The 22700-nt window shown below is 41.2% G+C and overlaps 1 protein-coding gene across 8 annotated transcripts in view; it reads right to left on the minus strand.

The window, feature by feature from the left end:
• Positions 1-22700, minus strand: part of CSMD3 (CUB and Sushi multiple domains 3) — a 1871449-nt gene that overhangs the window by 121103 nt on the left and 1727646 nt on the right. For all 8 annotated transcript variants that reach the window (XM_073590214.1, XM_073590213.1, XM_073590210.1 and 5 more), the window contains 3 exons: positions 15993-16166; positions 8544-8729; positions 4337-4510 (listed from right to left, as the gene is read on the minus strand). In XM_073590214.1, coding sequence (XP_073446315.1) covers positions 4337-4510; positions 8544-8729; positions 15993-16166 — 534 coding nt within the window. The remainder of the gene's footprint in view (positions 1-4336; positions 4511-8543; positions 8730-15992; positions 16167-22700) is intronic.

The following is a 22700-nucleotide window of genomic DNA, read 5'->3' on the forward strand; positions in this document are numbered from 1 at the left end:
ACTTGTGACGTTATAGCGATATTGCTAGCGACATCGCTGTGTCTGATACTTACCTCCGACCGCTCCCCCGCTGGTTATCGCTGATCGCGCGAGAACGTCCAGGACTGTTTCTCGTCGTCAGCTTCCTGCGGCGCTTCCTGTGGAGAGACAAGCGACGAGCGTGGAGCCAGGCGGGAGGACGTCAGGATCGCCTCGTCTGACAGGTAAGTAGCGACCCCCGTCCCCAGCGATGTCGCTGGTGAGATCTGCCTGTGTGGCAGCTCACTAGCGACCACTTAGCGATGTACCAGCGATCCTGACCGCGTCATATCGCTGGTCAGGATCGCTGGTACATCGCTAAGTGTGACAGTACCTTAACACCTTTGTACACAGCTGATAACACAGGATCCACCATTCACAATAACCGATGTCACAGCTGACCCTTCTTCCCCTCTCTACACAATGACCTTTTTATGCGCTCATTAGGTGCTTTAATAAAAAAAGATAGTGCCTGAGTCAGTCTATTGCTGCTAATGTGCATGCAATTTTAACGACATAGTTGAACGACAACGACATTGCTGAAGTTTTGATAAAGAGATGCGCTTGAGTCAGATATTCCTAACTCATGAAGAATCACATGCCTCTTCATGAATCAGGAGCACATGATGAGCTGGCTAGATTTCTATATGCACCCCGCTACAAATCCTAATGACTTGATAAAGATTTGTGGCATAGTGATAGCTGCTGCCAAACATTAAATTTATGAGTGGATATCACCATGCTCCCATCCCGCCCTGGCTCCACCTACTTGGCCAGTACTGGACGAAAATGGTGTGAGGACGCAAAAGGTCACATGATTTAAGCGCAGCCTCCAGTTGCACCAAGATGATGTGAATTTTCAAAGCTTTTTATCCTTAGAATATTGGCGTAAAGGCATTGATGAATTGAGCCCTATGAGTCGAGAATAGCCCCAGTGTGAAAACTAAGAGAAGACTGGAATAAGATTTCCAATTGATCACTTTTTTTTATACAGATCACGATAATGAAAATAAAAAAAAGTCTCTTATTTTAAAAACAATTTCCAATGCTTCTAAATTTTTGTTTATTGCGCTTCCAAATTTTTTCCCCCATTTCTTCCAAAAGTCAGAACTTTTTTGTTTTTTGTAGGACAACTTGTTGTTTTAAATGACACCATTCACGTACTGAAAAGTGCAGTAAAATAATGAAAAAAAGCTATTTTTCCCTTTTCTCTTTTTCATTTGTTTTACAGTGTTCATTGTGCCATCTTAGTGCAACCCCTTCACAACCGTTGAAGTTTAGGTACACCATTGGTCATGTCCCTGTCTTTGATGTGGGCTTTGGCACTGAGCCCTCATCTTTTTCTACACATCTGATCAGCTGTCATGTGCGTCTAAAACCCGAGTTTGTATTCAGGCTGGAAATGTGTCCCAACAAGCGGCCGTCTCTTGTGATCGCGGGGCTCTGATGGGTTGTCATGACAGCTGGGGTCTGAAGAAGACCTGTGTAGCTGTCATTGGAAATCTCTTATGAACATTGGCCCATGGCTGTCATTCAAAGGAAATCATGATGTGTGCTACAAATAGCAGGGCACTACGTGATGCATGAGCGTAGGTTTGTAAAGGTGGGAAACTCTAATGTTAACTAGTGAGCACTCAACATCAATTGTTGGCATTTATACGGTTAATCAGCAGTGATACAACTGGTATCTGCTGAGTACGATGGGAGCTCAGTTCCTGGGCCAGCTCCATACTTGAAAACCTAACGTAGGAAGTTCTATCTATGACTTTTGTTGGGAAAGGGTCAAGTATAAAAAATTTGATCCAAATAAAAGGGGCTTTTTAGATGTCCCATTCTCTTAAAATAATATTCAGCAAATCTCTCCAAGTGAATACATAGACATAGGTTATTCTATTTCTGGAAGGAATCAAAACCTTTTTAAAGGTTCTTTAAAAACAACTCACCTAAGCGGTGCCACCATTGTAAAATCTCTACAACCTGCAAGAGTCAAGTCAGGTCAGGATGTAACGCTCTTTTTCGCGCCCTTCTCCGCACAACCTTCTAAATCATTAGTCCACTACATTTACTCTGATATTTAAATCTAAGTTCTACAGTTTCATTTCTGCATTCTTCTACATCTAAATGCCATTTTCTCGATTTAAAGTAATTTCCGTGAATGATCTTTTAACAATAAAAGTGGTCACAGTCTCCCGTAAGCGGCTGGAAAATATAATAATCGGGAAGGAACCTCTAACAACAATGACATGGGAGGACGGAAAGCTCCTGAAGTATAGCACAGCAAATGAAGTCGAAATGAAAGCTCTGCTACGAAAATCATTAGCTGGTGGTCATTTCCTTTTTAATGTTCTCTTTGCCATTTGTAGCACTTGGAAATGCAAAGTCAATGAGATTCACGTCTTCGTTCCCCCCTCAATATAGCTAGGAAATATTTTTCAGTGAGTAATTATGGATTTTTGTAGCCCATAACGGAAGATGATTTCTTTCAGTAATGAGACTTCCATGTGAGACTTTAGTATAGAGGTGGTCAAACAGACATATTGTTAGACACCTTTTGCCTTCCTCAATGTGAAACCAAAGAAATGAACCGGACTATGAGCTGGTATATGTGCAAAGTGGAAGAGTACCGTCACTAGGTGACCATTTCACAGACATAACCCAAAAGCACAAGAAAAAAACAAAATGGGCATATACCCTGTAGTAACTAACTAAGTAAATGGTAACAGTACAAGTAAATAACATACGGTGCATAGTTAACGCTATTTTGATCTAAAAAGCATAATAGCCGTCCCACCGCAACACGGTGAACCCATCATGCTCCATGGTTAAAACATATGGGACCCCATATGTTAAAACATGAACATTGGTTGTAGGAAAGAATATATCTGCATACACAGAGCATGAGAGCCTACATAACATAGGATGTCGGTGACAGATATTTGGCTCTCAGACTTTCTGCTTGTGGAAAACCACTTAGAGAGTACCTGCCACCAGTTTTTTTTTCCGCCTAATCTAAAAGCAGTGTAATGAAGAAGCGGAGACCCTGATTCCAGTGATGTGTCACTTACTGGGCTGCTTGTTGCAGTTTTAATGAAATCAATACTTTATCAGCAGGGAATTATCTCTAGAGGACTAGTTGTCTCGTGCCATATAGTCCTCCATATTCATGAGCTCTGTATAAGCCCGACCCATCACTGATTGGCAGATTTCTAAAATACCATTCTGCTACTACCATACATTACAAATGTACTGCATATTGGCTGTGCAGAAGTGTCATACAATGCATTAATAAATACCACCACATAGTGCTCAACGATCAACATACAGCGACCAAAGAAAATGTACAAACATCGAGGAAACTATTAATATATTGCCAAAACATTATATACATGCAGAGATAACAACTGCCGAATGAACAGTCCCCACACTATATTATCAAGGTGCACATTCCAGCATTTTAAACTCTTTACTGTGCGTAACATAGAAGATCTAATGAATAGGGTGTGAGTGCTATATAACCTTCTGGTGGCTGATACTCATGTAGAATTTCTGGTGTTTACAATTGTCTGCTGTCAGGACATCTATGACTCTTCCTTCAGCAGAAGCGACTGCATACCCGCCTCTGCTAAATGGAGTGCCACTGCATGATCATTCAGGTCACATACCTCCATGATCCCAATTACTGTAGAATGAAACATAGAGATACAATGGTCTGCTTCGGAGCTGTATACCCAAAACGGTAATAGATTTTAAAGAGAATCTGTCACCAGTTTTTTTCTAACCAATGTAAGAGCAGCATGGCATAGAGACAGAGACCCTAATTCCAGTGACATGTCACTTACAGGGCTGCTTGCTGTAGTTCTGCTAAATCATAGGTTCATCAGAAAGAAATTATTAGTAAATGACTAGTAAACCTGCTGCCAGGTAGTTCTCCGTAATCATGGGCTCTGTGTAACTCCACCCCCACCACTGATTGTCAGCTTTCTGCCTATGCACAGTGTACACAGAAATTCAGCATTCAGAGAACTGGTAGATCTGCAAAAGATCTAAGTGTGATTTTATTAAAGCAGCAGCAAGCAGTACAGTATGTGATACATCACTGGAATCAGGGTCTCTATCCATTAAGATGGAGCAGCAAAAACATGTTTACAGATTACCTTTATTACTATAGAATGAACGTTGGCTTTCAACAAACCAACTATTTTAGTAGAAAATATATACATTGCCAAATACAGATTTTCTTCATTCCTCATAACGTAAGTTCACACACACACAAAATATCAAGTAGGAAATTCCAATCTTTTCTATTTTCTCTGCTTACCTGAGCAGTGAGGTAAAGATGCACTCCATTGCCCATTTAACTGACAGGTCCTCGTAGAATGGCCTATTAACGTTCTTCTTCCAGTGCAGGAATAATGAACAGTAGATCCAAATGTAAACTTCTCACCAGAAATAATTGCATTTGGAGGAACCCCAGGATGACCACAGTCAATCACTGTAAACAGAGATGACAAGCTTAATTCCAGTATGTAGCATCTTGAAAAAGCTCCATAGGATTATAGTTTCTGTATTATATGGAGGCTTTCGTCATCCTATGGATTTTGGATACATAGAATGAAGTTCACGTCTGTGCACTTTTCAGCTTGAATTCTCAAAATGATCTCGCTTTCCAACCAAATTCTATGAAAGTCATTACTTATTGCGCCCAAAATAATATTCCAATACTCCTTAGACCAGCAAGATCTCTGGAAGGAGAACCTGAACCCCTCCATGAACGGACCTTCATACACCAAATATAAGCAAGAGCTCTGGAAGGAGAACCTGTACCCTCCATGAACGGACCTTCATACACCAAATATAAGTAAGATCTATGGAAGGAGAACCTGTACCCTCCATGAACGGACCTTCATACACCAACTATAATCAAAAGCTCTGGAAGGAGAACCTGTACCCTCCATGAACGGACCTTCATACACCAAATGTAAGTAAGATCTATGGAAGGAGAACCTGTACCCTCCATGAACGGACCTTCATACACCAAATATAAGTAAGATCTATGGAAGGAGAACCTGTACCCTCCATGAACGGACCTTCATACACCAAATATAAGTAAGATCTATGGAAGGAGAACCTGTACCCTCCATGAACGGACCTTCATACACCAACTATAATCAAAAGCTTTGGAAGGAGAACCTGTACCCTCCATGAACGGACCTTCATACACCAAATATAAGTAAGATCTATGGAAGGAGAACCTGTACCCTCCATGAACGGACCTTCATACACCAAATATAAGTAAGATCTATGGAAGGAGAACCTGTACCCTCCATGAACGGACCTTCATACACCAAATATAAGCAAGAGCTCTGGAAGAAGAACCTGTACCCTCCATGAACGGACCTTTATACACCAAATGTAATCAAGAGCTCTGGAAGAAGAACCTGTACCCTCCATGAACGGACCTTCATACACCAACTATAATCAAAAGCTCTGGAAGGAGAACCTGTACCCTCCATGAACGGACCTTCATGCACCAAATATAAGTAAGATCTATGGAAGGAGAACCTGTACCCTCCATGAACGGACCTTCATACACCAAATATAAGCAAGAGCTCTGGAAGAAGAACCTGTACCCTCCATGAACAGACCTTCATACACCAAATCTAGGCAAGATCTATGGAAGAAGAACCTGTACCCTCTATGAATGGACAATCATACACCAAATGTAATCAAGAGCTCTGGAAGGAGAACCTGTTCTCTCTATAAACAGACCTTCATACACCAAATATAACAACAGCATAAATGGAAGTAATGTTGACAAACTTTCAGCTTAGTCCAAATTGAAAACGGGATGAAATCCAGACAGGGTCCTTAATTACAACTAAATTTTGGTAAAGTTCAGACAAAACATAGTTTAAAATATAGATGGGGAGAAGTGTCTGCTGGTCAGCTCTCAATAACTTCTCTCCTAGCATGACTTGATTGACAGATCTTTCTCTATTTGCACATTGCTAAAAATCTGGCAGAGCTGTGGAGAAGCTAAATGGAGCTTGCCGGAACACTCTTCTTCCTATTTTGTGGCTTTCTGGAAAGAGGAAGCTGATAGATTCCAAGTAAGGCTACTTTCACATTAGCGTTTTTTTAAAGCTGCGCTTCGTGCGCAATAGAAACGCATGCAAAAAATGCATCATTCATTTTGTATGCGATTGCGTTTTTTAGGGGCATGCGTTTTAATCAGTTTCTAGCCATGTCAACTCTTAAAATGCATGTGATTTTAAACGCAGGTGTGCGCATGTCCTGCGTTCCCATAGTTGTAATGAGCTATTTTGTCGCATTCCATGCGCAAGCGTGCACATGCGTTTTTTTAACACAGTTGGACGCACCCAAAAATGCAACAGGTTGCGTCTGGCATGCCTAGGCGCACACTACAAAAAATGCATGTGCACGAAAACGCAAATGAACGTGTGCAAACGCTAGACCATGCACTCACCATGTTAAACATATGGGTGCTTGGCGCATGCGCATGGACGCGCACGATGTGCTGCCCTAAAAACCTCTAATGTGAAACCAGCCTAAGTAGCTTTCACACTGTGTTCTTTGTCACAAGACGGGTTTCGGAGAATGACTGACGGGCCATTGACTCTAGAGGTGCAGACGGAGTAACTGTTCACTGTGTCGTGCATCATTTTCAGGTTTATACCCTACTGAAGGTGGAAACCCATCTGCAGCTTACTACATTACTCATTGGGGTTGCCATTGTGCATAACCGGCATGAGAAAGGACAGCAGCTGGTCCGCTCTTTACAAACTCTCGGACAGAGTTGTGACCATTTTAAACACATCTCTCTACGGTGCGCAGTGCAGATGAGTGAACCCAAACTGTGAAGTTTGGGGTTCATACTGGACACCTGCAGTCTAAAAACTGATTTCTCCTTAAGTCTGTTTTACAGGAGTTAGGAGAGTGAGAGAGATTTTGCAGGTCCAAAGTTCATGGCCTCATTGATTTATATGGGGTTCATGTTCAGGGTCAAGTTTGGGTAACGTTCTGGTACCTGAGTCAAACTTTGGACTAAAGTCGAACTTTGGACTAAGGTCGAATCCGACAACCCCAAACTTCCATGAGTTCGCTCATCCCTAGTGAGCAGCTCCACTTACTCTCAGTCACTACATTTACCTGAAATGTTTTCACTATGGGTAACAGTTTTTTTCGTCTTTTTCTTCTTCTTTTCTTATTTATGCAGCGCCACATTGACCTAACATTTTACTCGTAGAGAAGTTTCCTCCTTTGGAGGCATTGCTTCTACTTTAAAATATAGTGCCCATAAAGGCATTGCAGGAGCACACGAGTGACTGTAGCTTCATAATATGAACCAATAAGTGCTCCATGTGTCATCCTGTGATTAAGGCCTAACTCTGTGTTACGTTATTTGGTGTCTAAGAAATAGTACGTGATAGAGTCTTATGTGTGTAAATAACTTCAGATTTTGGGGGGCCTGAGGATTTGGATTGTTAGGTTTCTGTGAACTACTACTGCCCTGCATGTTCTCTAAATAAGGAAGGAAAGCTCCTACCAGACACCATTGACAACTGGGAAGAAAAGGATAGAGCATGTTGAAATTCACCAGCCCTACCTTTTTTCATCTCTAGTGACATATATAATAGATTAGCTAAATTACAATAATTTATGATATCAGCACCCTTCAGCAATCCGAGCATTCCCTGACAGTCAAAGAGGAATACAATTACAAGAGCATGTTATGTGCAGAGCCTAAATCAGCAAGGGAAGCTGAGAGATTTCAGCTCTGAAGCCTAAAGAATTGTAACTGCAGCTCTGATCTACAAAACAGGCTAAGTGAGGATTAGTAGCACGCGAGCAATGCAATGTACTTAGATCATTCTCCACTTCTTTTCTGTTGATGCAACCAAACAATAAAGTATACACGTCAGACTCTGAGTTCCTTAAAGGGCATGTATAGTCAGAAAATGACATTCTTTAAATCTGTCGTTTTTGTCTTTTCTTAAACAACAATGGCACTGTTTCATCTTTTTCATATCTCAAGCAGTATTTAAAAAAATACAGTATGCCATCTTTTTTATAGAAGACTTTTCAGTAGTCTCATTATCATCACAGGCAGGATTACAATGACAGATAACACCTCTATACACAGCTGATTAACAGGAACTACCAATTACAATAGGTGATGTCACAGCTGACCCTGCTCCCTCATATTTCCCTCATAATGACCTTTTGCAAACGATGATTTGATGCTTCAAAATAAAAGATAGTGTTAGAGTCAGTCTATTGCTTCTAATGTACATGTAAATTTGCTAAAATAACAGAACATATGAAGAAAGAATACCCCAATGGTAGTAGCTTAATTCAAAAAGTAGGTCATTATCTTATTACACGTTCCCTTTAAAAGCCAATAAGCTAAATTCATGATTAAAAGTTAAGTTCCTCAACTTTAGTTAAAATAGTTTAATCTAGATAATTATCTTTTTTTTAATGAGCTGCAGAATTTCACTTACTGATACATTCTGGAAGGGACTTGTCCCACTGCCCATTTGGCTGACAGACTAGCACAGATGATCCAAACAAATAATATCCAGGATTGCAGTCATAAAACACCACCGTTCCATAGGTGAAGTTTCCGTGTTCAATTTTACTTTCGCGGATGGAGTTTTCTGGAATCCCAGGATCGGTACAGTTGACAACTACATGGAAAATGTAAGTCATTAGCAGAAAATGGTAGCAGCTGGGAAAGTGATTTTTGCATTGTTAAGTACTGGTAAGTATAGATATCTATATAATGTGTAATTTGAAATATAACAAGCAGATATGGTCTCTTAGGCCGGGATCACACTACCTTGTGTGATGCGAGAAACTCGCATGAGTCTCTCGCATCAACATACGGCGCTACCGACGGCGGCACTCAGGACTGGAGTTGGGGCTGCATAGAAATACATGCAGCCGCAGCTCCGGTCCCGAGTGCCGGCTGCAGCGCCGTATTTCGATACGAGAGGCTCGTGTGAGTTTCTTGCATCACACGCGGTAGTTTAGAAGGTGACATCAGCAGACAGGAGTCAGGGCACAGGCAGTGTCAGTGCGCGAGCACACACACCAGCAGACTTTAGGCAGCACTCACTCCGCGAAGCGAGAACTGTCAACCAGAAGGAATATGGTTTTACGGGATGCCAGCACTGTTTTTTAGAAGCAGGAAAGTCCTAAAAATGCAAAGTGAGGTGCCTTGGTCACCTTAGGGGTGCATCAAAACCCCTTCATTTACATACTAATTAAAAGTTATTTTCTCAGGCACTTTACCAGTAACGGGTATGGCTTTCAGATCTCTATATCGTGGTATAGCTTATTTACAATGCATTTTTTGCGTGACAGACATCCTTTACATTAACATCTTCTGTAATCTGAACCTCTCGCTCTTCTGTCCAAAACTTCTTTCTCTTCGTTTACCCATTTTAGATAACCTGGAAATTCTGGATAATTCGCAACATTCAACAGTTTATAGAGGGTCCAAAATTATCACATCCTCTTAGATACTTACTAATCTGCTTCTTTTCCTATTACTGCCCTTTGTACATTTTTCTTCCGAGCTTGTTTTGGCAATTCAGCCTTCACTTCATTCACAGATACTGTTTCGGTGAGTGTCTCACGTAGCTTTTTGCGTACTATTATGTTTTAGATGTCTGTGTGTGTTTTTTAAATAACAATGGCTGGCCAATTGTATGAGCCCAGAACTTTTTTCTTTTCTGTCACCCCTATTTTCTGCATTCCTAGGATGTATGCTCTTAAGAACTCTAGCAATGTTGAAATCCCTCGGTACGGAATGTTCCTTCTGGAGACAGAATGCGGGTACTGACTTTCCCGTCTGTGGGAAATTGCCACAGTGACAATTTGGGAATTCACCACTCTCAAATGTGCGATGCAGGCAAAAGATTCCAATGTGATTTCCTATGAAACGAGAGAGAGGGATTGAGGCGGGTTTGATCTAATAAATTAATGCTATGAATGGCCAAGGAGGTTTGTTGTCTCCGAGCACGCCAAAATACTCGGAGACCACCCGAGCATGCTCGAGGAGACCAGAGCAACGAGTATACTCGCTCATCACTATGCCACTGGTTTTAAGTCGTTTACTCAGTACTATTAGTGGTTTGGTAGGCAGAAATCGTCTGACAGATATCCTATAAATTCTCTGGCCAATGCAGAATTGCTTAGTGATCTCCTGCCTGGGGCAAATTCGCACCACCCCATACATTTCTAACTATTCCTCTGAATGGAAGTCATTCTTTTAAAAATGTATGAGTTTCCAAGAAAAATCTAGCAATAACAATAAGACCGCACTATTATAACAAAATACATATAATGTTATCATAATTTCCAGTTCTTGGCTAATAACAGAAGTTGTTTTCAGCAAGGCGTCCACTGTGATCACCCTCACCCACCCAAGCTGTATTAATGGCTGTAGGATGCAGAGTTGTTGTCACTTCTATAGGACAAGATAGAGGTGAGATGATAACCTTGCAATAAAGAAAATGTCAACCGGAATATGTCTTTTTTAGTAGCAAGGCAAGAGCATGTCACGGGGCATCACTTGTGTGCTTCCCCTTCAATGTTCTTCTATATCAGCAATTACTCAGGCATGTAATGCAAACAGATATTTGACAGAATGTTTTTGCAATGTGAATCTGATATTTGATTGGCCACCACCATTTGTTTCTTGTCTCCTCTCGCAATTAATACAGAAATAAAATGAATTATAGACACCAATGCTATAACCATAAATCTGGCTGACCTAGTTCTGAGTTGAGGGAGGTAAAAATACTGCTTCTATGAAGGTGAAGAGAGTTCAGTGGGCAAAAGAAGGCCAGTTTCAACTCTCACTTGACTCCATAACTACACTTTAATTTCAATATCTAGGCTGAAATTTATTGCTAACCTCTGCATGACACAGATGCATTCACAAGGTTATCTTGGAACCCTGCTCTGTTCTGCTTCCTTAATTGCGTTTGAGATTTATAGAATTCTGATTGATAATATTTTACTGGAGTCCAGGGAAATCCACTCCGGAAAGATAGAAACACTTTGTCAAATAAGAAGTAAAGGTGCTGTAAAAACTTGTCATTGATTAAGTGGTTATGACTGGTCTAGTAAGTAACAATCATGAAATATAAAGAACGCAGGTGACAAATGTGACAAAAATATTAGGTCTTATATTAGTATTTACACACACTGCATTTGCATTGTGAGTCGGAAGTATACTGTACATCAGGAGGATTTGTCGGTAGATGCCTTTGACGCACATTATGTGGTCAAAACTACTGGGTCACCTAATTTTCTGGCATCCCATTCTAAATTCATAAGCATTAATACAGAGTTGGCTCCTCTTTGCGGCTTTCTGCTAAGGCTTTTTACAAGATTTTGTGATGTGCCTTGGAGAATTTTTGCCCAATCATCCAGAAGAGCATTTGAGTTGTCAGACAATAAAGCCCCCGTCACACTAAGTGAGATCGCTAGCGAGATCGCTGCTGAGTCACAAGTTTTGTGATGCAACAGCGACCTCAGCAGTGATCTCGCTGAGTGACACCTATTAGTGACCGGCTCCACCGCCGGGTATCACTGATTGTGCAAGAGTGTCCTGGGCCTTTTTTTGATCGTTGGTCTCCCGCTGGCCAGCACGCATCGCTGCGTGTGGCAGTGGGAGACCATCGATCAGCGAGCTCCCAGAGCTGTAAGCAGACGCTGGGAGCTGGTATCCAAGGTAAACATCGGGTAACTAAGTGCGCACGCCGCTTAGTTACCCGCTGTGTACCCTGGATACCAGCGTGCTCGCTCTGGGAGCTGGTATCCAAGGTAAACAGCGGGTAACTAAGCACTGCCTGCTCTTAGTTACCCGCTGTTTACCTTGGATACCAGCTCCCAGCACGAACATGCTGGTATCCAGGGTACACAGTGGGGAACTAAGCGACGCGTGCGCTTTTGTTACCCACGTCCTCGCTGGTCCTGATCTCTGATGAGTCTGCCTGTTTGACAGCTCACCAGCGATCATGTAGTGACACACCAGCGATATCCTGGTATCCTGACCAGGTCATATCGCTGTCAGGATCGCTGGTGAGTCGCTATGTGTAACGGGACCCTAATGTTGGAGAAAAAAATCAGGCTCACAATCTCCATTCCAGCTTGTCCAAAAGGTGCTGAATGGGGTTTAGGTCCGGGTTCTGTACAGCCAGACATATTCTTCCACATCAAACTATTCCAACCATGTCTTTAGGGGCTTTGCTTTGTGCACTGGAGCACAGTCATGGGGACAGGAAAGGGCTTCCTCCAAACTGTTCCTACAAAGTTAGAAGCTTGAAAAATGTCCTTGGGTTCTGAAGCATTAAGCTATCCTGGAACTAAAGGGTCTAGATGAACTTCCAACAAAACAATTCCATGGCTTTATTCCCTCACCACTAAACTTTATAGCTGACACAATGCAGTCTGACCGGTAACCTCTTGGTTTTCACCAAACCCAGACTCGTCCATCAGTTACTAAATGTCTCATAGTCTGAAGTATTTGTGGCATTTAGTTATTATGGGATGCAGCTACTTAAGTGAGTGTATGGGCAGACAGAGTTCTTGTGAAGACTCTACACCAAAAAAGAAAAACACATATAAATTGCTTAAAAACAATTTGAGAGACTCTTCCTTTTTTATGTACATTGTTAAACCATTTTGCTGTTTGTTCAGTGTTTTAGGCATTTTTACCTTTTCAGGTTTTGAAAAACATTTGGTAAAAAAAAAGGTAAATATCATTTTTCTGAAGTAGCTCGTTAAGGAATCTGCTCCAAACTAAGCACTGTCAAAACAGAAGGCTTAAAAACAAAACTTCAGGTCAAAACTCTTCAAAAATTCTTCAAGGCTAGTGATGGGCAGACCCATGATGTTCAGGTCTGTCGAGTTTTGCCAAACAATTAAGAAAAGTATGGTTCAGGTATGGGAATGGTACCCAAACTCAAACCTGACCCTGGACCCTATTCAAATGAATTGGGGCCCTAAACATCCAGCATTTTCCATGCTGTTATCTGTGTGACAGTGCTGGAAACACTAGCTCTGATCGGCGTTAAGTTTGTTGCTGCTGGGCAGAGCACTGTGGTCCACACGCTGTCACACAGATGACAGCATGTGAGTTAGCAGCTGTAACTGGTTGGAAAATGATTGCACAGATCACAGGTGTTGGCTGATGAGAGTACAACTCTCAACATCGTACTCCTGGTCTCACTGATAGCAGTGAGGGCAGGCATACGATGATGAGAGTATTCACCAGCCAGCACTTGTACAGTAAAAAATAAAATAAAAAAAATGGCATGGGATCCCCTCTTTTCTTGCTAACCAGTGCATGCAAAACCCCCAGCTACCAGCATTATCTTGACTGGTTATCAAAAATAGAGTGATCCCAAAGCCATATTTTTTTAAATTATGGAAATAAATAATTAAAAAAATAATGGCATGGGGTCCTCCTCATTTTTTAACCACCAGCCAAGCTAAAGCAGACATTGGAGGCTGGTATTCTTAGACTGGGATGGGGCCATGGATATTGGCCTTCCCCAGCCTAAATAGCAACCGACAGCCACCCTGGAAAAAAGGCACATCTATTAGATGCACCAATTCTGGCACTTTGCCTGTCTTATCTCACTTGCCCTGTGATGGTGGCAAGTGGAGTAACATGTTTGGGGATGATGTCAGCTTTGTAATGTCAGTTGACATCAAGTCCAGGGGTTAGTATTGGAGAAGCATCTATTAGCCCCCATTAGTAACCCTATAGTCAAATGGTATAAAGACTGAGACAAAGAAATTTAATTGAAATACAGCTCTGACAAAAATTAAGAGACCACTTTCAGTTTGTCTGATTTTTCTCTTTATAGGTATATTTTTGAGTAAAATGTAAATTGTTCTTTTAGTCTACAAACTTCTGACAACATGTCTCTGAATTTCCAAGCAATAAATTTTGTTTTTTTCTGAAAAGGAGAAATGGTCAAAATTTAAAAAAACTGTGCTTTAATACAAAGAAAACAAGTTTATAATCATTTACAAACAATAATACTAATGTTTTCACTCAGAAAGAATTCAGAAATCAATATTTTGTGGAATAACCTTGATTTTTAATCACAGCTTTCATGCGCCTTGGCATGCTTTCCACCAGTCTTTCACACTGCTTTTGGCGCAAAAATGTATTCAGCTCTTCTTTGTTTGATGGCTTGTGACTATCCATCATCCTCTTGATTACATTCCAGAGCTTTTCAATGGGGTTCAAGTCTGGAGAATGGGCTGCCCATGACAGGGTTCTGATGTGGTGATCTCTTATTTTTTGCCAGAGCTGTATACACACAGGCTTCTTTATGCTTTCATTTGAGGGTATCCACATTAAAATTGGACAAAGGGTTTAGTTTTAGGAGTTTCAGCTCCTTAACATGTGCCACCTTGTTTTTAAAGGGACCAAAAGTAATTGGACAATTGACTCCAAGGCTATTTCATGGACAGGTATGGGCAATCCCTTCGTTATGTCATTCTCAATTAAGCAGATAAAAGACCTGGAGTTGATTTGAGGTGTGGTGCTTGCATTTGGAAGGTTTTGCTGTGAAGGAAACCAGCGGTCAAAGGAGCTCTACATGCAGGTGAAACAAGCCATCCTTCAGCTGCAAAAACAGAAAAAACCCATCCAAGAAATTGCTACAACATTAGGAGTGGCAAAATCTACAGTTTGGTACATCCTGAGAAAGAAAGAAAGCACTGGTGAACTCATCAATGCAAAAAGACCTGGGCGCCCACAGAAGACAACAGTGGTGGATGACCGCAGAATAGTCTCCATGGTGAAGAGAAACCCCTTCACAACAGCCAACCAAGTGAACAACACTCTCCAGGAGGCAGGCGTATCAATATCCAAATCTACCATAAAGAGAAGACTGCATGAAAGTAAATACAGAGGGTTCACTGAACGGTACAAGCCACTCATAAGCATCAAGAATAAAAAGACTAGACTGGACTTTGCTAAAAAAAACCTAAAAAAGCCAGCACAGTTCTGGAAGAATATTCTTTGGACAGATGAAACCAAGATTAACCTCTACCAGAATGATGGAAAGAGAAAAGTATGGCGAAGGCGTAGTACAGCTCATGATCCAAAGCATACCACATCATCTGTAAAACATGGCGGAGGCAGTGTGATGGCTTGGGCATGCATGGCTGCCAGTGGCACTGGGTCACTAGTGTTTATTGATGATGTGACACAGGACAGAAGCAGCCGAATGAATTCTGAGGTATTCAGAGCCATACTGTGTGCTCAGATCCAGCCAAATGCAGCCAAACTGATTGGTCGTCGTTTCATACTACAGATGGAAAATGACCAAAAACATAAAGCCAAAGCAACCCAGGAGTTTATTAAAGCAAAGAAGTGGAATATTCTTGAATGGCCAAGTCAGTCACCTGATCTCAACCCAATTGAGCATGCATTTCACTTGTTAAAGACTAAACTTCAGACAGAAAGGCCCACAAACAAACAGCAACTGAAAACCACCGCAGTGAAGGCCGGGCAGAGCATCAAAAAGGAGGAAACACAGCGTCTGGTGATGGCCATGAGTTCAAGACTTCAGGCAGTCATTGCCAACAAAGGGTTTTCAACCAAGTACTAGAAATGAACATTTTATTTACAATTATTTAATCTGCCCAATTACTTTTGGTCCCTTTAAAAACAGGGTGGCACATGTTAAGGAGCTGAAACTCCTAAACCCTTCCTCCAATTTTAATGTGGATACCCTCAAATTTTCGAAAGCTGAAAGTCTGAACTTCAACTGCATCTGAATTGTTTTGTCTAAAATTCATTGTGGTGTCTAGAACCAAAATTAGAAAAATGTTGTCTCTGTCCAAATATATATGGACCTAACTGTATAAATAAAGAAGGGAAAAAATACCCCAAAATATTTATCTCTTACCTTTACAGATGGGAGGTGGATGACTCCATTGCCGGTTGGCTTGACATTGAGCTCTTGTTGGTCCTTGCATAACATATCCCATATTACAAGAGAATGTCACAACATCATTGTAATTGAAACCATTGCCACTTGTTCTTCCATAGATTGGACTGCCTGGATGACCACAGCTAATAGCTGCCATGTTTATGGGACACAAAATGAAGATAATGTGTGAATTGGTCATAGATAAATCAGACCTGCAAACATAGAATCATAGAGTCATAGAATGTTAGTGTTTGAAGGGGCCTCCAGGGTCATCGTGTCCAACCCCCTGCTCAATGCAGGATTTCCAAAACCATCTTAGATGTGTGTCCAACCTCTATTTGAAGACTTCCATTGAAGAAGAACTCACCACCTCTTGTGGCAGCCTGTTCCACTCATTGATCACCCTCACTGTCAAATAGTTATTTCTAATATCTAATATGTATCTTCTCCCTTTCTGTTTCATTCCACTGCTTCTTGTGTTTCACGTGCAACAATACAAACAAACTGTAATATCTATTTCTCTATCTATCTATCTATCTATCTATCTATCTATCTATCTATCTATCTATCTACCTGAGGTGAGAAATTCTATTTCAGATGCCACTATTATAAATATATGAGGGATAACTTTATATATGTTAAAATAGATAGATATAATAGAACTGAAACAGCACTGGTAGAAAAAGATGCAGGTAAAAGCTCCCGAACAGTCACCTAAATATCTAAAATGTTATAGTCCACAAGAAAAATGGGAGCGCTCCAAATCAACTCAAAATGATAAAAAAAACAAAAAGAAAAGAATATGGACTCTCTTTTATTCACAATTAGTGATTATCTCAAAATACAATACCGAGCTTGAAGAAGGCTCAATATTGGGTCTGGAATTGGCTTATGGAGGTTTATTGAATTTCCGCTGCATGTTCATACCATTATTTTCTAGGTAAATCACAGGATGCTAAAATGGATATATAGATAGACAAATAGATATTGTAGATATATAATGCAGAGAGATATTAGAGGATACATAGATAGATAATAGATAGATAGATAGATAATGCAGTAATATTTTTAACATCTATAAATAATTTAATTTTGTATCCAGTAGATTTACTTCAGGCTTCAGCCTTTAGACCGGCGGTGTGTCACAGTTGTAGACACCTATTACCTCTCTCCTTGCTGTTCAGCATAGCGGTTGCAGCTACTGTGGTTTGCTATAATTGGATGTTGAAAAACACTACATTCACCCTTGCTGCTGCTAGCAGTGACCCATGAGCAATTATTTCCCGCGCTCTATTCTTATTTCTATCCTGCAGATTTGGAAAGACTCGTTTGACAGAGATTCATTCCTGTTTAACGATTATCGATAGAGAAACATGTTGTTCCCTGTGGTCTAATACCTTTTGCTCTCCTTTGTTTAACCTGAAAAGTAATGGAACCCTTGAGTGTTTCCATCTGATTATGACAAATACAGAACATGTATTTAGTAAGAGCTGACAACCATTGATTAGAATGTGTTTGCCACTATATGAGCATTAAATATGTCAGATTAGAAATTCTAATATCTATCTGAATATACCCTGAAACAAAAGACATTTGTCTGTGACGCTAGTCATTACTCACGGACAAACTGTGAGGCAGAGAAGTCAGATGTTCGGGGGTCAGTACTAAGAGACCAAGTACATTGGGTACGGAAAGTATTCAGACCCCTTTACATTTTTCATTCTTTGTTTCATTGCAGCCATTTGGTAAATTCAAAAAAGTTCATTTTTTTTCTCATTAATGTACACTCTGCACCCCATCTTGACTGAAAAAAACAGAAATGTAGAAATTTCTGCAAATCTATAAAAAAAAAATGAAATATCACATGTCATAAATATTCAGACCCTTTGCTCAGACACTCATATTTAAGTCACATGCTGTCCATTTTGTTGTGATCCTCCTTGAGATGGTTCTATTTCATTGGAGTCCAGCTGTGTTTAATGAAACTGATAGGACTTGATTTGTAAAGACACACACCTGTCTTTTTAAGACCTCACAGCTCACAGTGCATGTCAGACCAAAATGAGAATCATGAGGTCAAAGGAACTGGCCAAGGAGCTCAGAGACAGAATGGTAGCAAGGCACAGATCTGGCCAAGGTTACAAAAGAATTTCTGCAGTACTCAATGTTCCTAAGAGCACAGTGGCCTCCATCATCCTTAAATGAAGAAGTTTGGGACCACCAGAAGTCTTCCTAGACCTGGCCTTCCAGCCAAACTAAGCAATCGTGGGAGAAGAGCCTTGGTGAAAGAGGTAAAAAAGAACCCCAAGATCACTGTGGCTGAACTCCAAGGATGCAGTAGGGGGATGGGAGAAAGTTCCACAAAGTCAACTATCACTGTAGCCCTCCACCAGTTGGGCCTTTATGACAGAGGGGCCCAATGGAAGCCTCTCCTCAGTGCAAGACATATGAAAGCCTGCATAGAGTTTGCTAAAAAACCCGGGAAGGACTCCCAGACTATGCAAAATAAGATTCTCTGGTCTGATGAGATGAAGATAGAACTTTTTGGTGATAATTCAAAGTGGTATGTGTGGAGAAAACCAGGCAATGCTTATCACCTGCCCAATACAATCCCAACAGTGAAACATGGTGGTGGCAGCATCATGCTATGGGGGTGTTTTTCAGCTGCAGGGATAGGATGACTGGCTGCAATTGAATGAAACATGAATGTAGCCAAGTACAGAGATATCCTGGATGAAAACCTCCTCCAGAGTGCTCTGGACCTCAGATTTGGCCGAAGGTTCACCTTCCAACAAGACAATGACCCTAAGCGCACAGCTAAAATAACAAAGGAGTGGCTTCAGAACAACTCTGTCACTATTCTTGACTGGCCCTGCTAGAGCCCTGACCTAAACTCAATTGAGCATCTCTGGAGAGACCTGAGAATGGCTGTCCACCAACGTTCACCATCCAACCTGATGGAACTGGAGAGGGTCTGCAAGGAAGAATGGCAGAGGATCCCAAAATCCAGGTGTGAAAAACTTGTTGCATCATTCCCAAGAAGACTCATGGCTGTACTAGCTCAAAAGGTGCTTCTACTCAATACTGAGCAAAGGGTCTGAATACTTATGACCAAGTGATATTTCAGTTTTTCTTTTTTAATAAAATTGTAAAAATTTCAACATTTCTGTTTTTTTTTCAGTCAAGATGGGGTGCAGAGTGTACATTAATGAGAAAAAAAATGAGCTTTTTTAAATTTACCAAATGGCTGCAATGAAACAAAGAGTGGAAAATTTAAAGGGGTATGAATACTTTCAGTACCCACTGTAAATAGCCAAGTGAAAAGACAAAGGCATGATTTTTGTAAACAAGGCAGGCACTTTAAGGTCTTGGTCCACTAAAACCCCAAAAGACATATGTGATTGCAGGTCATTTGCATGACCTACTTTTCTTTCATTTGATACAGAAGCTGAGATGTAATAGTACAGATGGAACCTTTCTTCTTGGCTCAACATATATGTTGAGATATGTGGGATCAGATGACCAGCAAAGGAAACATAGAACATAATTTTCCATGCTCTGCTTCAAGTAGCTTATGCTAAATGTGTTATGTGGTCAAATAGAACACTCTAAAATCCAAGCTGTACATACTTTACATAAAATCCAGAAATGTACGGAGACCACTCCTGGTAGACCAGTTGTCATCAGGTTGCTCTTATTAAATAAAAACTACAAAATAATCTATTCGGGATAAAGGTGGTTTTTGTTGGAAATTGGAACACGAGGGCTCCAAATGGTTACATTTGGGCATCATTCAATCTCACATCTTCGTATACATTTATCGATTATGATAGAGGCCTTATGGCAATAAGTAAGAGACTATCAGTACGTCTTACTCTAAGAATAAGTAATTTTCTCTTTTGCTTTGTTGGAGCTCGGAGGGTAGAAGTTATTTTCTGTTTAGGAAAGAGCCCTATTTACAGCTACATGGAACTGCCATGGTCACCTTCATGGTGCCTGCCTATACTAATTTAGCTGAGGATACGTTTGGGGCAGATTTCATCTATGATGTTCCGGGGTGGTGGCGATATATAAATGACATTTTTCTAATTTTGACTGGAATGTTAGACAAAGGCAAGTTAAATGAGTTTATTTTATTTCTAAACAATATTGACCCTGAAATCCAACATGGTCAGCTCCTATACTGTGTTATAATTTTATAGTGTATTATACTCTTTTTAAAAACTCTCTCTTTAAGAGTTAAGAACAAGTCACTACAATTTTACATCCAACATCTAAAAAAATGAAAAAAATTCTTGATTTCCTTTCCTTTTTAAAAACTAAATGTATAATTAGTAATACCAGGTAATTTTATGAGAGCATGGAAAAGATGTCCCAAAAACTACAAGATGAGGCCTTACATAGGGGCTTCCCCATAGACATAAATGATAGCTTAAAGGAATTTAATATCTATCTATTTATCTATCTATGGTGATCAGTTCTATTTGAGATGCCATGATTATAAGGAATATGAGGGATAACTTTATACATCTTTAGATAGATAGAGGAACTGAGACAGCACTGGTAGAAAAAGATGTAGGTAAAAGCTCCCAGACAGTTACCTAAATTTCAAAATGTTATAGTCCACAAGAAAAATAGGAGTGCTCCAAATCTATTCATCCATCCATGCCTCTATCCATCTATCTATCATATATATATTATCTATATCTATCTTTCTATTATCTCTTTTTCCATCCATCCATCTATTTGTCTATCCCATATCTATCTATTATTTATCTATCTACAGTATTTGCCTATCTATATACATTTGTTAACATGCAGTAATTTATATAGAAAATAATGGTATAATCATAATGTAGAAAGTCAATAAACCTGTAGATTGACCATTATTTCAACTTGAACAACAAATTAAATAACCGAAAAGACACCTTCAAGCACACAGAGTAACACAGGAACACAGTAACAGAGAGTAGATAGAAAAATGATCCACCATGCTAAAATCAGAACAAACTAAATTGACACCTGTCTGTTGGTTATATGTGGTATTATAGCTCAGCCCAATTCTCTTCAAAACCTTTAAGCTGTAATACCAGACATAACCTCAAATCTCTGGTTAGACCGCACATGGAGTACTGTGTACAGTTTTGGGCACCGGTGCTCAGGAAGGATATAATGGAACTAGAGCGGGTACAAAGGAGGGCAACAAAATTAATAAAGGGGATGGGGGAACTACAATACCCAGAGAGATTAGCAAAATTAGGATTATTTAGTCTAGAAAAAAGACGACTGAGGGGCGATCTAATAACCATGTATAAGTATATAAGGGGACAATACAAATATTTCACCGAGGATCTGTTTATACCAAGGAAGGTGACGATCACAAGGGGGCATTCTCTGCGTCTGGAGGAGAAAAGGTTTTTCCACCAACATAGAAAAGGATTCTTTACAGTTAGGGCAGTGAGAATCTGGAATTCCCTGCCTGAGGAGGTGGTGATGGCGAACTCAGTCGAAGGGTTCAAGAGAGGCCTGGATGTCTTCCTGGAGCGTAACAATATTGTATCTTTGTGACGAGGTCAGCTTACGCTGAGTCGTTTTTCTTTAGAGTGGACCCTCTCACCACCCACCTAGGGCTAGCTAACCTTGTGAGGAACCACCCCCTATACAGGGAGTGTCAGGGGCAAGACCAAGGGGGTGAGCCACCATGACTGCTGGCACCAGACGGCCGGCTCAAATAGACACTAGATACGAGTGTCTGACGGCAAGGACGAGCAGGAAGCAAGACAAGACAAGACGTAATTTCAAGGTATCTTCATTAAGACAACTTCAGGATAACATGCAGTGCAAAAACGTGAGAACAAGAAAACACGGCAAGGTGCGTGCGTGGGCATGCCAAGGTCCATAGCATGGTACGTGCCAGGTGGCACGCCTGGGTACAGGCAAAGGCACAATGGCATCGGACTCCGGACAGCTGGCAACGATCGACATTATCAGGGCATCAGGCTGCGGACATCAGCTCCGGACATCAGACCGCAGTCATCAGGCTTATGATCTCTGGCAGCGATCGGCAGGTTCCGGGCATCTGGCAGGCAAACCAGGGTTAAGGCAAGGAGGCACGACAGATCTCCAGGCATGGTGCGTGTTAGAGAACATGCTGAGGTCCAAGGCAGGATTCCAGGCAGGGTGTGTGCTAGGGGCACACCAGGGTTCAGAGCAAGGTGCAAGGCAGGGTGTGTGGGTAGGGGACATGCCAGGGTTCAAAGCAAGGTGCAAGGCAATGTGCATGTGTAGGGGACACGCCAGGGTTCAAAGTTCAACAAACAAGACAGGGTACATGTGTAGAGACATGCCAAGGCACAAGGTACAAGGCAGAGAGACACGCCAGGGTCAGGGTTCAAGGCAGAGTCCTGCGCGTGCAGAGAGACACGCAAGGGTCAGGTCTAAGACAGTGTCCTGTGCGTGCAGAGGGCATGCCAGGGTCAGGGTTCAGGCAAGGACCTGTACGTGCGAGAGGGCACGACAGGGTACATGGCAAGACCTGCGCGTAATTTTGCAGAAGCACAGGGAGGTATGCCACGGGGCAGGCAAGGGCCTGCACGTGCTAAGAAACGCACGGAGAGCACAGTGCAGAGACAGCATGAGTGCAAGGAAGCACAGAGAGCACGGCCGGGGCACTGGCTAGCTGGA

Source organism: Dendrobates tinctorius, unplaced genomic scaffold, assembly GCF_039654945.1.
Source record: "Dendrobates tinctorius isolate UK_male_01 unplaced genomic scaffold, ASM3965494v1 ptg000116l, whole genome shotgun sequence".
In the NCBI taxonomy this organism is placed as follows: Eukaryota; Metazoa; Chordata; class Amphibia; order Anura; family Dendrobatidae; genus Dendrobates; species Dendrobates tinctorius.